General features: G+C 45.8%; 1 protein-coding gene across 1 annotated transcript in view; it reads left to right on the top strand.

Moving 5' to 3' along the window:
• Nucleotides 1-15,005, top strand: part of LOC144696324 (lysine-specific demethylase 7A-like) — a 59,677-nt gene that overhangs the window by 23,181 nt on the left and 21,491 nt on the right. The window contains exons 3-8 of the mRNA XM_078567541.1: nucleotides 4,005-4,122; nucleotides 5,575-5,735; nucleotides 7,055-7,196; nucleotides 9,854-10,040; nucleotides 12,143-12,305; nucleotides 13,912-13,999. Coding sequence (XP_078423667.1) covers nucleotides 4,005-4,122; nucleotides 5,575-5,735; nucleotides 7,055-7,196; nucleotides 9,854-10,040; nucleotides 12,143-12,305; nucleotides 13,912-13,999 — 859 coding nt within the window. The remainder of the gene's footprint in view (nucleotides 1-4,004; nucleotides 4,123-5,574; nucleotides 5,736-7,054; nucleotides 7,197-9,853; nucleotides 10,041-12,142; nucleotides 12,306-13,911; nucleotides 14,000-15,005) is intronic.

Raw genomic sequence — 15,005 nt, 5'->3', positions numbered from 1 at the left:
GAGGCGAGGGAGGAGATCACAGGGGCTCTGACCCAAATTTTTAATCCCTCTTTGGCTACGGGGGAGGTGCCAGAGGACTGGAGAACAGCTAATGTGGTTCTGCTATTTAAGAAGGGTTGTAGAGAGAAGCCAGGGAACTACAGGCCAGTGAGTCTCATCTCAGTGGTAGGGAAACTATTGGAGAAAATTCTGAAGGAGAGAATCTATCTCCACTTGGAGAGACAAGGTTTGATCAGGGATAGTCAGCATGGCTTTGTCAGAGGGAGGTCATGCCTAACAAATTTGATTGAATGTTTTGAGGTGACCAGGTGTGTAGATGAGGGTAGTGCAGTTGATGTAGCTTATATGGATTTCAGCAAAGCCTTTGACAAGGTCCCACATGGGAGACTTATAAAGAAGGCAAATGCTCATGGGATACAGGGTAATTTGATGAGGTGGATTCAAAATTGGCTTAGTTGTAGGAGACAGAGGGTGATGACAGGAAGATGCTTTAGTGACCGGAAGCCAGTGTTCAGTGGCGTACCACAGGGATCTGTGCTGGGTCCCCTATTATTCGTTATTTATATAAATGACATAGATGACTATGTGGGGGGGGTAGGATTAGTAAGTTTGCGGATGACAAAGATTGGCTGGGTGGTTAACAGTGAGGTTCAGTGTCTTGGGCTACAGGAAATAAAGACGGGATGGACAAATGGGCAGATAAATGGCAGATGGAATTTAACCCTGAAAAGTGAGAGGTGATACACTTTGGAAGGAGTGATTTGACAAGGAAGTATTCAATGAACGGCATGACACTATGAAGTTCTGAGTAACAAAGGGAGCTTGGCGCGTGTGTCCATAGATCTCTGAAGGTGGAGGGGCATGTTAGTGGGGTGGTGAAAAAGGCATATGGGACTCTTGCCTTTATCAATCGAGGCATAGATTACAAAAGTAGGGAGATCATGTTGGAGTTGTATGGAACCTTGGTGAGGCCACAGCTGGAGTACTGTGTGCAGTTCTGGTCACCTCATTATAGGAAGGATGTGATTGCACTGGAGGGGGTGCAGAGGAGATTCACCAGAACCTTGTGACAATGGGCATTGGAGTATAAGCTGATGCCTCCAAAATGTGTTTGAATCTTTCTTTGTGTTGGTTGAAAGCTTCCTCTTCCTTTAGTGCTACATCGACTGTCTCTGCCTCAGCAGAGAATGAGTCACGAGACTCTGTTTCATTTTTGATTTCTGGAACATGCCACTGATACTATATTCTTGTTCTATAATTTCATTCAGTCACCTGACAGGGGTCATTTTGTGATGATTGATGTGTTGATTTTCATGAGATTCAAGGAAAGTGTTCAGCTTGGGAAAAGGAGGCTTGACCAGAATAATGGAACTGACTGTTAAACTGCCAGTGGGTCTCGTCATTTAACACCCACTTTTTCGACTGAGAAAAGATGGCCTCTCAGAGCAGGTGGTTTCTCATTGAAGGAATGTTGCAGGAGGCTGACAAATGCAGATTTCTAGGAGTTAATAGGTGACTGAATAAAGGCACATTTTGTCAATGGGACAAAGTCCCAGCCATCTATACTGGACAGTGGGGATTCAGCTCCAGATCCTGGGATGGGTTTATTTAAATAATTGGGACAGATAGCTGCCGCATTGTTCAGGTACCATATGATTGGGTTCTATAGCTAAGAAGAAGGTGCTAGGAAAACTGAAAGGTCTGAAGGTGGATAAATCACCCGGACCAGATGGATTACACCCCAGAGTTCTGAAGGAGATAGCTGAAGAGATAGTGGGGGCGTTAGTGGTGATCTTTCAGGAATCACTCGAGTCAGGGAGGGTTCCAGAGGACTGGAAAATCACTAATGTAACCCCCTTGTTTAAGAAGGGAGTGAGGCAAAAGACAGGAAATTACAGGCCGATTAGCCTGACCTCGGTCGTTGGTAAGATTTTAGAGTCCATTATTAAGGATGAGATTTCAGAATACTTGGAAGTGCATGGTAAAATAGGGCAAAGTCAGCATGGTTTCATCAAGGGGAGGTCATGCCTGACAAATCTGTTAGAATTCTTTGAGGAGGTAATGAGTAGGTTAGACAAAGGAGAGCCAATGGATGTTATCTACTTGGACTTCCAGAAGGCCTTTGACAAGGTGCCGCACAGGAAGCTGCTCAGTAAGATAAGAGCCCATGGTGTTAGAGGCAAGGTACTAGCATGGATAGATGATTGGATGTCTGGCAGGAGGCAGAGAGTGGGGATAAGGGGTTCCTTCTCAGCATGGCAGCCGGTGACTAGTGGAGTTCTGCAGGGGTCAGTGTTGGGACCACAACTTTTCACTTTATACATTAATGATCTAGATGAAGGAACTGAGGGCATCCTGGCTAAGTTTGCAGATGATACAAAGATAGGTGGAGGGACAGGTAGTATTGAGGAGGCGGGGAGGCTGCAGAAGGATTTGGACAGGTTAGGAGAATGGGCAAAGAAGTGGCAGATGGAATACAATGTGGGGAAGTGTGAGGTCATGCACTTTGTTAGGAAGAATAGAGGCATAGACTATTTCTTTAAATGGGGAGAGAATTCAGAAATCTGGGGTGCAAAGGGACTTGGGAGTCCTAGTCCAGGATTCTCTTAAGGTTAACTTGCAGGTTGAGTCAGTAGTTAGGAAGGCAAATGCAATGTTGGCATTTATTTCAAGAGGACTAGAATATAAAAGCAGGGATGTGCTGCTGAGGCTTTATAAGGCTCTGGTCAGACCACATTTAGAATATTGTGAGCAATTTTGGGCCCCGTATCTCAGGAAGGATGTTCTGGCCCTGGAGAGAGTCCAGAGGAGGTTCATGAGAATAATCCCAGGAATGAAAGGCTTAACACATGAGGAATGTTTGAGGGCTCTGGGTCTATACTCGATGGAGTTTAGAAGGATGAGGGGGGATCTGATTGAAACTTACAGAATACTGAAAGGCCTGGATAGAGTGGACGTGGGGAAGATGTTTCCATTAGTAGGAGAGACTAGGACCCGAGGGCATAGCCTCAGAGTAAAGGGAAGACCTTTTAGAACAGAGATGAGGAGAAACTTCTTTAGCCAGAGAGTGGTGAATCTATGGAATTCATTGCCACAGAAGGCAGTGGAGGCCAGGTCATTGAGTGTATTTAAGACCGAGATAGATAGGTTCTTGATTGGTAAGGGGATCAAAGGTTATGGGGAGAAAGTGGGAGAATGGGGTTGGGTAACTTATCAGCCATGATTGAATGGCAGAGCAGACTTGATGGGCCGAAAGGCCTAATTTCTGCTCCTATGTCTTATGTTCTTATAGCTGTAATTCCTCAATGGACTCAGATGCTGCAAATTTGAATTGCAACCTGAGAACACACGAGCAGTTCAGCTCATTGGTCACCTGCTGAACAGTGTAATTATTTATTGGAAGTAAATAGGAGCCCTCCCAGACAAATATCTAAGGTGACATACAAGGGTCTAAATAACAGGCTCCACTGGATAGCGAATAATTGGTGGCCTGGCTTTCACCAATTATATTTCTTTGAATCTTGAGATTTGAAACCCTTTTCCCTTTCTGTACTTGCTGTTTGGATTGAGCCAGATATGTAAGTGTAATACTCAAGTTAATTTTGCCTTACATGTGCCCATCAAGCATTCAAAACATACCAGGCAATGTGATTAAACCACAGATGAGAAGGACCATTGCTTGCCAGCTTGCACTCTCAGCTGTCTCTAGTGTGTCCATTGCATAGTTCCTGAACTGTGTGCAGTGAATGCATAATGTTTGAAAGAATTAAACTGGAGCTTCTGTTAGGTTGAGTACTTACTGAGTTCTGCAAATGTTGGATTGAGTATTTGTTGAATAATAATGTTGGATTGATGCCTTTGGGATGCGTGAGTAAGTTCTATAGTTCAAGTTTGTCTTTGCTTCAGTTGTGCTGATATAAATCCTGCCACTGACCAGGAATGATGTCTTGTGGACATTTGAGTAGACCTCATTTGCTATTTTGTGCTTTGCTCTTGAATAACAGTGAAGAGACGGAACAACTGGCACCGACATGACTACACTGAGACTGCAGATTGTGTTAAACTGATACAGGCAGGGACACCGGTTTTCATCAGGGAGCTCCGAGCACGGCATTTTCCTAGGTATGGGAAACCTTTCATAATTTGATGTTCTAATCATGGTTATAAGGTGTTGGGTAAGGCTTGGCTATCTGTGAATGACTGACTAAAAATACTTCACCCCAGTATTCCTCTCCAGTGTACCTGGTGACCGTGTCACTGGCATTGCACAAAGGCAGTGATGAACTGGAGATCTGTTGTGTGTGGTCCTTCTTCCTGTGTGCTGTCCTGTGATTTCCAGCATATCCCAAAGCAATGCAACACCATTTGCCTGCAGGGTTAAGCATGGTAATAAAAAGCTATTCTCAGCCTGCTGACTCATTCCCCAGTCATGTGTCTACAAATGTGTTTGCAAGGTTGATCCAAGTGGGACTCAGACCTGGAGCCATCTTTACATTGATGAACTGATAGGGTCAGGCAACAAGATGATCAAGACCAAAAAACAAGTATCCTCGTGGTTGAAAAGGTACAATTGGATTTTGGGCCTGTAGTTGGCTACTATTCTGTACTGGAGTTGTCAATTTCTGATACTGAACTGGACCCCAAATGTGGGCACACCTCAGTGCAGATCTGATGTGCACCTGTCAATGTGAAGGGAAGAGCAAAGAAATGCTTGTATTTGTCTACCACCTTTCACAACCATTGGACTTCTCAAAGTGCTTTACAGCTGATGAAGTACTTTTAAAGTGTAGTCTTAACGTAGGAAAATCTTAGAGGAGGGGAGAGGGAAGGGGAAAAGAATGGTAGGGAAACTGGATAACAATAAGAGCGGTTGAACCTAATGTTGGAGAGCAGAGAGAGGGGTTTGACATTTAGGAATGGATAGTTAATATAGGTTAGTAAGGGGGGGGAAAATTGTCAAGTGCGACATGAGTGGACCAACGAGCAAGCTTTGGAATAATTATGTTTCGAAGTGGCAAAGACATGGTTAAGAGTTTTAGTAGTTAGACTGAGGTAGGCATGGATAGAAGAATGTAGCAGTGACTGGATGTGGGGCCTGAAGCTCAGCTCTGGGACAGATAGAGATCAAGGTTTAGCACGGTTTGGTGTGTAGAAATTAGATCCAAACAATTCTAATTTTCTGAAAGTGAGAACTTTGCTTTAAGCAAGAGATTAATTCAAGTATGGCGGGGATATGATGCAGTTCCCCACCCCCAGTCTTTGAACACCATACCATGGCAGACATTTAACTTACTCCCAATCCTCTACCAGTAATATTGTAACGAACCAGAGGGGTGCAGAAGACTGCTCTATATTTATTTCCTTTCAATCAAAACCTGACTTGTGCAGTTTCCAAATGGAAGCATGGGTGAAGTTATGATTCACCTTGTGTGAGAACATGAGTGTGCATCCATGCCCGACTGCACGGTGCCTTTGGTGGACTATGGTGTTTCCCTGTTGTCCCACCATGAGTAGAGGATGTTTATCTACTGGTTCTCATGAGCTCCGTAATGTCCATATGTTTGTTTCTAACAGTGCCAGTGAAATCATCATCAAGATGCACGGTACCCAGCTGACGCACAAGTACCTGGAAAAGCACGGGTTTGAATTTCCCATCATGGTGTCCAAGATAGATGGACTTGGAATTGCTCTCCCACCAAGCACCTTTTCTGTCAGGGATGTGCAAGAGTATGTGGGTAAGAGATGGCTGCACCCAGTATTAACACATGATACAGCCACAAGCAAAGTTCGACAATGCTGCATGTTTGCAGTGTAGCCTCCTGATCCTGGATATTGGAGGGTGGGGGTGGGGAATAGATGGAACATCTCAGAATGTTGCATCCTAAGTGCAGCAGAGGCCAGCCAGTTGCCACCCATAGCCCTGCAAAGTTTTCCCCTTGAAGTATTTATCTAATTTTCTTTTAGAAGCTTTTACTGAATCCACTTCCCCATTCTTTCATTCTAGATCATCAAAACTTGGCCTAAAAAAACAAAATCTGATATCTCCTCTGGTCCTTTTTCTAATCACCTTAAATTAGTTAGTTTCTTCGTTTACTCTATCATAACTCTTCATAATTTTAAATTAAATCTCCCCTTAGCCTTCTCTGCTCTAAGGAGAACAACCCCAGTTTCTCTGGGCATCCATATAGCTAAAGTCTCTCATCTCTAGTACCATTCTACTAAGACTCCTCAACACCCTCACCAAGACTTTTATATCCCTTCTAAAATGTGGTTTCTAGGGTTGAATGCATTACTCCAGCTGAGTTAGAAAGGTTTACTGTAAAATCCTTGTTTTTGTACTGTTTATAAAGCCAGCTATTCCAATGCTTTTTTTTTAAAAAAGCCTTCTCAATTTGTGCTGCCACCTTCAAATGCCTGTGTGCTTGCACCCCTGGATCTCTGTTCCTGCACCCTCTTTAATCCTTGTGTCCTGTTCCTGAGCTGATTTTCCAACCCCCTCATTCTAATTATCATTGACCATATTTTGGTCTCCTTATTATCTTTCAGGCTTTACCCATCTAATTCTTTCGCAGTTTCTTGCTACACAAACAATTTCTCATGTCCTACCTTGCACAAAATCATGCTCACATATCACCCATAATCTTATCAATTTCACAAATTGCCTCCAAGACCTTGCCTACCATTTCTCTTCCAGTCCTACATTGTAATTCACACCTTTTGCTCTTCATATATCTTTCTGCACTCTCTCCCCAACTATGCAATTCTCTAAGTCCCCTCAACCATCTATCCCCTTCCACCTCCTCCAACTCCAGTCAGCCATTTATCCACTTCTCCTTGGCTGCGGATTCAACTACTGCCCTAATTCACTGGTCAGTGCCTGATCGCTTCCTCCCCAGACTTTCTCGTGAAACCCCATGGAATATTTTGCGGTGTTACATCTACAATGTAGGCTGTTATTTGAGCTGTTTCACGGCTGTAGTTGGTTGAAGGGTTATCCTTGTCTAAATAACATGGCTTCCAGATATATCTGAATATTAATTTTTAATCTCTCAAGGTGGTGAAAAGGTGATCGATGTGATCGATGTGGCTCGGCAAGCTGATTGTAAGATGAAACTGCAGGAGTTTGTAGAATATTACACTGCCCTCCATCGAACAAAAGTATTAAATGTCATTAGCTTGGAATTTTCTGATACGAAGTAAGTTGCTTGTGGCTGGATATTTGGAAATGTAGCTGTATAGTGTTGGCATTTGCAATGTAAAGAACCTTTAACAGTTTGTAAACACCTGGCTGTTTTCTGGGCCGACAGATATGCGTGTATTTATCTAGCATCTTCCATGTTCTTGGGGTCATCCCAAAGTGCTTCAGGGCCAATGAAACACTTCTGAAGTGCAGACATTTTGTCTTTGGCAAATGGAACAGCCAATTTTCAGACAAGTTCCCACAAGCAGCAGAGAGACGAATGAACATTGAGAAAATGAAGATTCAAAAGTGATGGACCTTTATAACCTGTGATTACAGCGAAAAGCACAGTGTTAGTTTTCTAACACTGACAACATCCAGCTCTACCTCATCACCACCTCTCTTGACTCCCTCCACTGTTGCTAAATTATCAGACTGCTTATCTGACACCCAGTGCTGGATGTAGAAATTTCCTCCAATTATATATCGGGAGGACTTTAAGTCCCCACTCCAAACTCTGTTCCCCAGCTACTGATTTCATCCCTCTCCCTAGCAACAGTCTGAGATTAAGCTCGTCTGTTCAAAACCTGAGATGAACTCTGACCACATTTGTGTCATCACTAAGACTGCCTATTTCCACCTCTAGCATCACCAAAATTTGCCCCTGTCTCCGCTTATCTGCTGCTGAAATCCTAATTGATTGCTTTATTATTCTAGACTTGATCATTCCAACACACTCTCGGCTGGTCTCCCACTTTCTAACCTCTGTAAACCTGCGGTCATCCAAAACTCTTCTGCCTATGCCTTAAGTTGCATCAAGCCCTGTTCCCTGTCTCTCCTGTGTTTGCTGACCTACGTTTTCTCCTGGTCAGGCAACGTCTCAATAATATAACATAAGAAATAGGAGCAGGACCAGGCCATTCAGTGCCTGAGCCTGCTCCATCATACATTCATGGCTGATCTGATTGTGGCCTTAACTTCTCTTTCTTGACTGTCCCCATAACCCTTGATTTCCTTAGATCAAAGATCTATCCAACTCAATCTTGAATATATTCAATGACTCAACCTCCACTGTTCTTTGGGGAAGAGAATTCAAAAGACTAATGTCCTTCTGAGAGAAGAAATTCCTCCCCAATTTTGCCTTAAATGGGAGACCCCCTAGTTCTAGATTATCCCATGAAGGAAAAACCCTCTCAGCATCTACCTGTTGAGCTCCCTCAGAATCTTATGTTTCAATAGGTCCACCTCTCATTCTTCTAGACTCCCATGATTATAGACCCAACTTGCTCAGCCTTTCTTCATATGACAACTCCTTCATTTCTGGAATCAATCTAGTGAACCTTCTCTGAACTGCTTCCAATGCAAGTATATTTCTCCTTTGATAAGGAGACCAAAGCTGTATGTAGTACTCCAGATATGGTCTTGCTGCCCTTTACAGTTGATTGAGCAGATTTTAAAATTCCCAACTCTGTTTTGAAATCCCTCCATGGCCTCAGCCCTTCCTATCTGTAATCTCCTCTGGCCCAAAGCCCTTCAAGATATCTGCACTCCTCTGATTCTGGCCTCTTGTGCATCCCTCATTTTAGTCGCTCCATGCCTTCAGCTGTCTAGGCCCCAAACTCTGGAATTTCCCCTGTCACATCTCTACCCCCCTACCTCTCCCTCCTCCTTTAAGAAGCTCCTTAAAACTACTACTTTGACTAAGCTTTTGGTCATCCTACCTAATATCTCCTTGTGTAGCTCAGTGTCATACTTTATTTTATAGTGCTTCTATGATGTTCCTTGGCACGTTTTATTATGTTAAAGCTGATAAATAAATAGAATTTGTTGTGATTGACCCTCCTGCAGGATGCCCAGCCTGCACCGTGTATGACCTGGATGTTAACTGGAACAGGTTACGAAGGATGGCAGAGATGGGAAGGATGGAATCCTTACTGCGTTTCCCTGCAGGCTGTGAATATTTTTAACCTCGCAGTGTGTCTTTTGTCTCTGCCAGGTTCCCTGCCTGAAGGTTACCTGGAGTGTGGTCCAACATTGACCCCAGTGGCCTTTGTATGGGTTGACCTGGTGTTTGGAAGGGGGTGGTGGAAGTGGGGAAGAACTTTTTCCCCTTGACCCCACTTGACAATAGTGCTGTGAAGGTACTTCCTCCCTAAGCTGGTCCAGCCTCTCTTCAGCTGCTGAGTTTCCAGAAGTTCACTCTAAAAGTTGCAAATGAGGTTAAACTGAGGCTGCCAGACTCATTAAAATATTTAAATTGGAAACTGATCTTCTGGGAGCAGTTTGGCTGCCCCCTCATGTCCTGCCCCCAGAAAGCACCAAGGGATGGGTATGGTCAGGGTTCACATTTTTAAAATCTGAGTCTCTCTGCAACGTCCCCCCCCCCCCGTCCCACCCACAACACAACCACCACCGAAAAGCCCTCGAGCTACAGTCCTGTGGCATTGCAATGCTCACCTCTACTTTGGCCCTTTTCAACCTTGGTTTTGTTTTACCTGTCATTTATATAAGAAACGTTGCGTAAAAACAAAACCTACCAAGAGTCAAATTTCTGTCCTGCGAGGTGAGGCACTGTTACTGGTTCTACTGATGCTGATCTCAGTTGCACTGTGCTCAGCGATTTTCTATCTGCACCCTGTATCAAACTGCTGTTTTATTTTGGTTTGTACACAGGATGTCGGACCTGGTGGAAGTTCCTGATGTTGTTCAGAAGCTCTCGTGGGTAGAAAATTACTGGCCAGAGGATTCCTTTTTTCCTAAGCCCTGCGTTCAGAAATACTGCCTGATGGGAATGGAGGATAGTTATACTGACTTTCATATTGACTTCGGAGGAACCTCTGTGTGGTATCATGTACTGTGGGTAAGAAGGTCTCTTGGCAAGCTTGGCTCATTGAGATCCCCTATCCCACTTCCCCAGTTCACCCTGAGAGTTTCAGCACCTTTAGCAAGGGGGCATAGAGAGACAGCAGCTTCAGGGTAAGGCGGGAGAGAGAGAGACAGACAGACAGTCAAAGTCAGCACCTTCAGTAGTGGGGAGGGGGGAGAGAGAAAGAGAAAGTTAGCACTTTTGGAGGAGGGAGGGAGAGAGTCAGGACCTTTGCGAGAGGGGAATGTGCAGTCATGCTATGTTTTACCTTCTACATCTGAGAGTTTATCCTCTTGCAGACTAATCCTCATCAATTTCAGAGAATCTTGCAGCACTGAGGAATGCCCAGGTGCAAGGAAGACTTGGCTCTGCTCTCTCTCCTTCCTCGGGTAGATGGAGGGCTGGGCTCTGCTCTCTCTCCTTCCTCGGGTAGATGGAGGGCTGGGCTCTGCTCTCTCTCCTTCCTCGGGTAGATGGAGGGCTGGGCTCTGCTCTCTCTCCTTCCTTGGGTAGATGGACGACTGGGCTCTGCTCTCTTCTTCCTCGGGTAGATGGAGGGCTGGGCTCTGCTCTCTCTCCTTCCCCGGGTAGACGGAGGGCTGGGCTCTGCTCTCTCTCCTTCCTCGAGTAGATTGAGGGCTGGGCTCTGCTCTCTCTCCTTCCTCGAGTAGATGGAGGGCTGGGCTCTGCTCTCTCTCCTTCCTCGAGTAGATGGAGGGCTGGGCTCTGCTCTCTCTCCTTCCTCGAGTAGATGGAGGGCTGGGCTCTGCTCTTTCTCCTTCCTCGGGTAGATGGAGGGCTGGGCTCTGCTCTCTCTCCTTCCTCGGGTAGATTGAGGGCTGGGCTCTGCTCTCTCTCCTTCCTCGGGTAGATTGAGGGCTGGGCTCTGCTCTCTCTCCTTCCTCGGGTAGATTGAGGGCTGGGCTCTGCTCTCTCTCCTTCCTCGGGTAGATTGAGGGCTGGGCTCTGCTCTCTCTCCTTCCTCGGGTAGGTGGAGGGCTGGGCTCTGCTCTCTCTCCTTCCTCGGGTAGGTGGAGGGCTGGGCTCTGCTCTCTCTCCTTCCTCGGGTAGACGGAGGGCTGGGCTCTGCTCTCTCTCCTTCACCGGGTAGACGGAGGGCTGGGCTCTGCTCTCTCTCCTTCCTCGGGTAGATGGAGGGCTGGGCTCTGCTCTCTCTCCTTCCTCGGGTAGATGGAGGGCTGGGCTCTTTGCTTTGGGCCTTGCCTTAGATGTTGGCCTCTCCTGTACCCCTGAAACTTGTCCTGCCGTCTGGTTGCAGGCTGGTGACTGCTCTGCCATTCTGACCAGTAGGTGGACTGCTGCCTCTAAGCTGGGTATGGTCAGTAAAGCACCTGTCCTTGAAACCAAGGCTAGTGGGTGTGTTTTGCATGACAAATGCAGGCCTTGTCAGTGATGCTCCCGTTGCTTGAATGAATAAAACATAAAACTTGTTCCACTGCCATAACTCACTGTGGTTTAAAATAGATGCAACAGCTGAAAGTTCCCCATTTGTTTCAAAAATAAGCAAAGTTTTTGAAAATTAAGACTTCTTCCATTGAAGCATAGAAACTTGGAGTTGGCTACCCAGTTGGGAGCAGTTGCCTTGGCCCCAGAGATGGATCATGCAAAACTCAGCTGGAGCCCCTCACTACTTGGAAAAGAGGCTTCTAGCAAAGTCAGCAGATTAGCATGGTTTCCTGGGCCCCGGCAGCGCTCGGTTCTGCTTGCAAGATGATCCACAACATCTCCTCCCGCAGACTATCCATGCCCATCTTGAATACCTTCCTCCAGCAAAGTACCAATAGCCATTTCCATCACACTCTTGTCAGTAGAAATCAGATTTCTTGGAAAATCTAGAAAGGTTTGGTGAATAGGTGTTATCAAAAGTAAAAAATTCAAACGAGGGTTATTTGGTTTTGGGGCACTGGTAACGAGTGGAAGTGGCTGTGCGTTGGCATCATGTTCTGGATGGCCGCATGCCACGTTTCAGCAAATAGTGGGCACAGAGAGGATTCAGAGTCTGAGTGATCCTTTTTGACCCAATGACTGAGGTTGACACTAAAGTCCCAAAAGCTCAATTATTTTCTTCTTTGCAGGGGGAAAAATTATTTTACTTGATAAAACCAACCAATGCCAATCTTGCACTATATGAAAGTTGGAGTGGTTCTGTCAACCAGAGTGAGACGTTCTTTGGAGACCAGGTGGACAGATGCTACAAGTGTGTACTACAGCAGGGACAAACGCTCTTCATCCCTACAGGTACATAAGAATATAGGGTAGTGCAATAGTCATGGCAGCAGGGGCTTTCCATTCTGCCCAGTGCGACATCATGATGACAGCTTTCCTAATCGCCAGGGCGAAACTAACAGTAAAAGGCAACAGGGCAAAATCTGTCCAACCACTGTTAGCTCACCTTGGATTCAGGGTTCAGGCGGAGTGAAGTTTGGGCTCTTCTTTCATATTTTGCAGGTGGATGGAGGGCCTTGCTCTCCCTCCCTCCCTCTCTCTCCCTCTCTTTTTCCTCCCCACCCCTCACCCCCACCTGTAGGTGGAGGGAGGGGCTGAGCTCCTTGCACCCGCCCCCGCCCGCTCCCCACCCCCCCCTGGCCGAGCTGATAGCCAGCAGGCACCATGTGATGGCAAATGAGGCTTTGGGCACATTACTGAAGACAGGCTGAGGAACAGGTTAGCTATATTAAATAAAAACAGAATTACCTGGAAAAACTCAGCAAGTCTGGCAGCATCGGCGGAGAAGAAATCAGTCAACGTTTCGAGCCCTCATGGCCCTTCGGCAGAACTGAAGCATAGTTTCAACAAGGGAGAAATATAAATTGGTTTAAGGTGGGTGGGGGGGAAGAGGCACATTGAGGGTGTGGTGTGAGCAGATAATCAAAAGATGTCAGAGACAAAAGGGTCAAAGAGGTGTTGAAGGTGGCGGTCTTTGTCTGAGAAAAGTGCTAATTAAGAATGGAAGACAGGATATTCAAAGTACAGCTCTAGTGGGGGTGGGGTGGAAAGACTAAAGGTTTTAGTTTTAGATTTAAAAATAATGGAAATAGGTGGGGAAAGAAGAATCTATATAAATTATTTAAAAAAAAAAAGGCGGGTGGGGGGGGAAAAGAAACGGGGTGGGGATGGGGGGAGGGGGAGTTTAAGATCTAAAGTTGTTGAATTCAATATTCAGCCCAGAAGGCTGTAAAGTGCCTCTTTGACCCTTTTGTCTCTGACATCTTTTGATTATCTGCTCACACCACACCCTCAATGTGTCTCTTCCCCCCCACCCACCTTAAACCAATTTATATTTCTCCCTTGTTGAAACTATGCTTCAGTTCTGCCGAAGGGCCATGAGGGCTCGAAACGTTGACTGATTTCTTCTCCGCCGATGCTGCCAGACTTGCTGAGTTTTTCCAGGTAATTCTGTTTTTATTTTGTTTTGGATTTCCAGCATCCGCAGTAGCTTTTAGCTTTTTGTTTTTATCTTAGGTTAGCTATATTGTTGAGTAGACCCTGCCAAGACTGACTGAGAGATGTACTTGCAAATCATGGATCACAAACCTCTCCACTTAACCCTGAGCTTCTCACTCTTAGCTCCTGCCACGAATTCCACCCCTTGTCATTAATTCCACCCCCTCATGATTGTAACAGGTTGCACTAAGTCATGTTTAACTGCTTGACGCTGAGTTTCAAACCCCAAATCCTCTCAACCATCAAGACCACCTATTTCCATTTAACACCCTGTTGTTGTGCATTTCAGCCCAGGTTTGTCCTTTTCCCTGTTCTCCAGGCTATATTTTAACCCAGGTTTATTTTCTAAATTCTTTGAATTTGCTGTGTATTTTAATCTGGGTTTGCCCTCTTTCCCTAGGCTGGATTCACGCTGTCCTGACCTCCAAGGATTGCATGGCTTTCGGTGGAAACTTCCTGCACAATCTCAACATTAGCACACAACTCAGGTTAGTGGCCATCCTCAATGCCCTTTTCTGTGCTTGCTGCTTCACTCTCCCACACCCGATACCACGTCAGGTAGACTCTGAACTTGCTAGTGCATTTATCAAAATTCCTTATTGACCCTAGTGACCATTGCATTTGGGGTGTTTGAACCAGTTGGATCCCTGAGTATGAACAGTGGAGCTGAACTTTGCCATGGTTCAACATGTGATGTTGGTTGTGAGACTGACCTTTGATTCAGTGAATTTACACTTGAGCAGAGGTTGGGGCAGCAGCCATTGGTCCATAATCGGGGACAGTGGGGATGTTTTTCTGTGCCCCTCTCCCCTAGCACTGAACAGCCAAAGTGAACTGAAGTACACTCTACCTATCAGGGTCAACTTGTGCCCATATTTGATACATCAAGCTACTAATAAAACCCTTGCCCTGACTTGCTGCCCCAGTAGGGTTTGTGCTGCAAGATGGGAGTGAAAAGACCTTGGGGTTCAAAGGTGCATTGTGATTGTCTTGCCTTAATGGATCCACTGGCTCGATCCTATACTCCAGCTGATCTGAGGGAGGTCCGATATTGCTGGAGGAGCCCTGGAAAGAGTTTCAGCACACCTGTTGCATTTTATTACGACCACCTTGTTATCATTTGAGAGTTTGGTGTCCAATGTGTGGCAGCAGGCATGGTGATGGCCTGCATGATGCAATCCCAACTTCAGTACCAAGCGGCCAGTCCTTAAGTGGAATTTAGAAGAGTTGGAAACAAGAGAACGTGTGACCATGGATACAGGATTCTCAAAGGCTGTATTTTGCTGATGTCTCCCTTAATGTGCTGCTGCAGCAGTGAGGAGTCAGAGAGAGAGAGAGAGACACTTCCCCAGCCACATGAGGAAGAAACCTGCTGTCACAAAGATGGTGTGGCTGGAGGTGGCCCAAGAGGTCAGAAGCCAGAGCATTGTGCTACACTTCTGGTTTTAGTCAGTACCCAGTTTTGCCTCCCAGAGGCTGTGTCTGCTCCTCCAC

This window comes from Cetorhinus maximus, chromosome 22 (genome assembly GCF_964194155.1).
Source record: "Cetorhinus maximus chromosome 22, sCetMax3.hap1.1, whole genome shotgun sequence".
NCBI lineage: Eukaryota > Metazoa > Chordata > Chondrichthyes > Lamniformes > Cetorhinidae > Cetorhinus > Cetorhinus maximus.
Note: the sequence above shows the minus strand (reverse complement) of the source record. Positions and strands in the feature narration are given on the sequence as shown.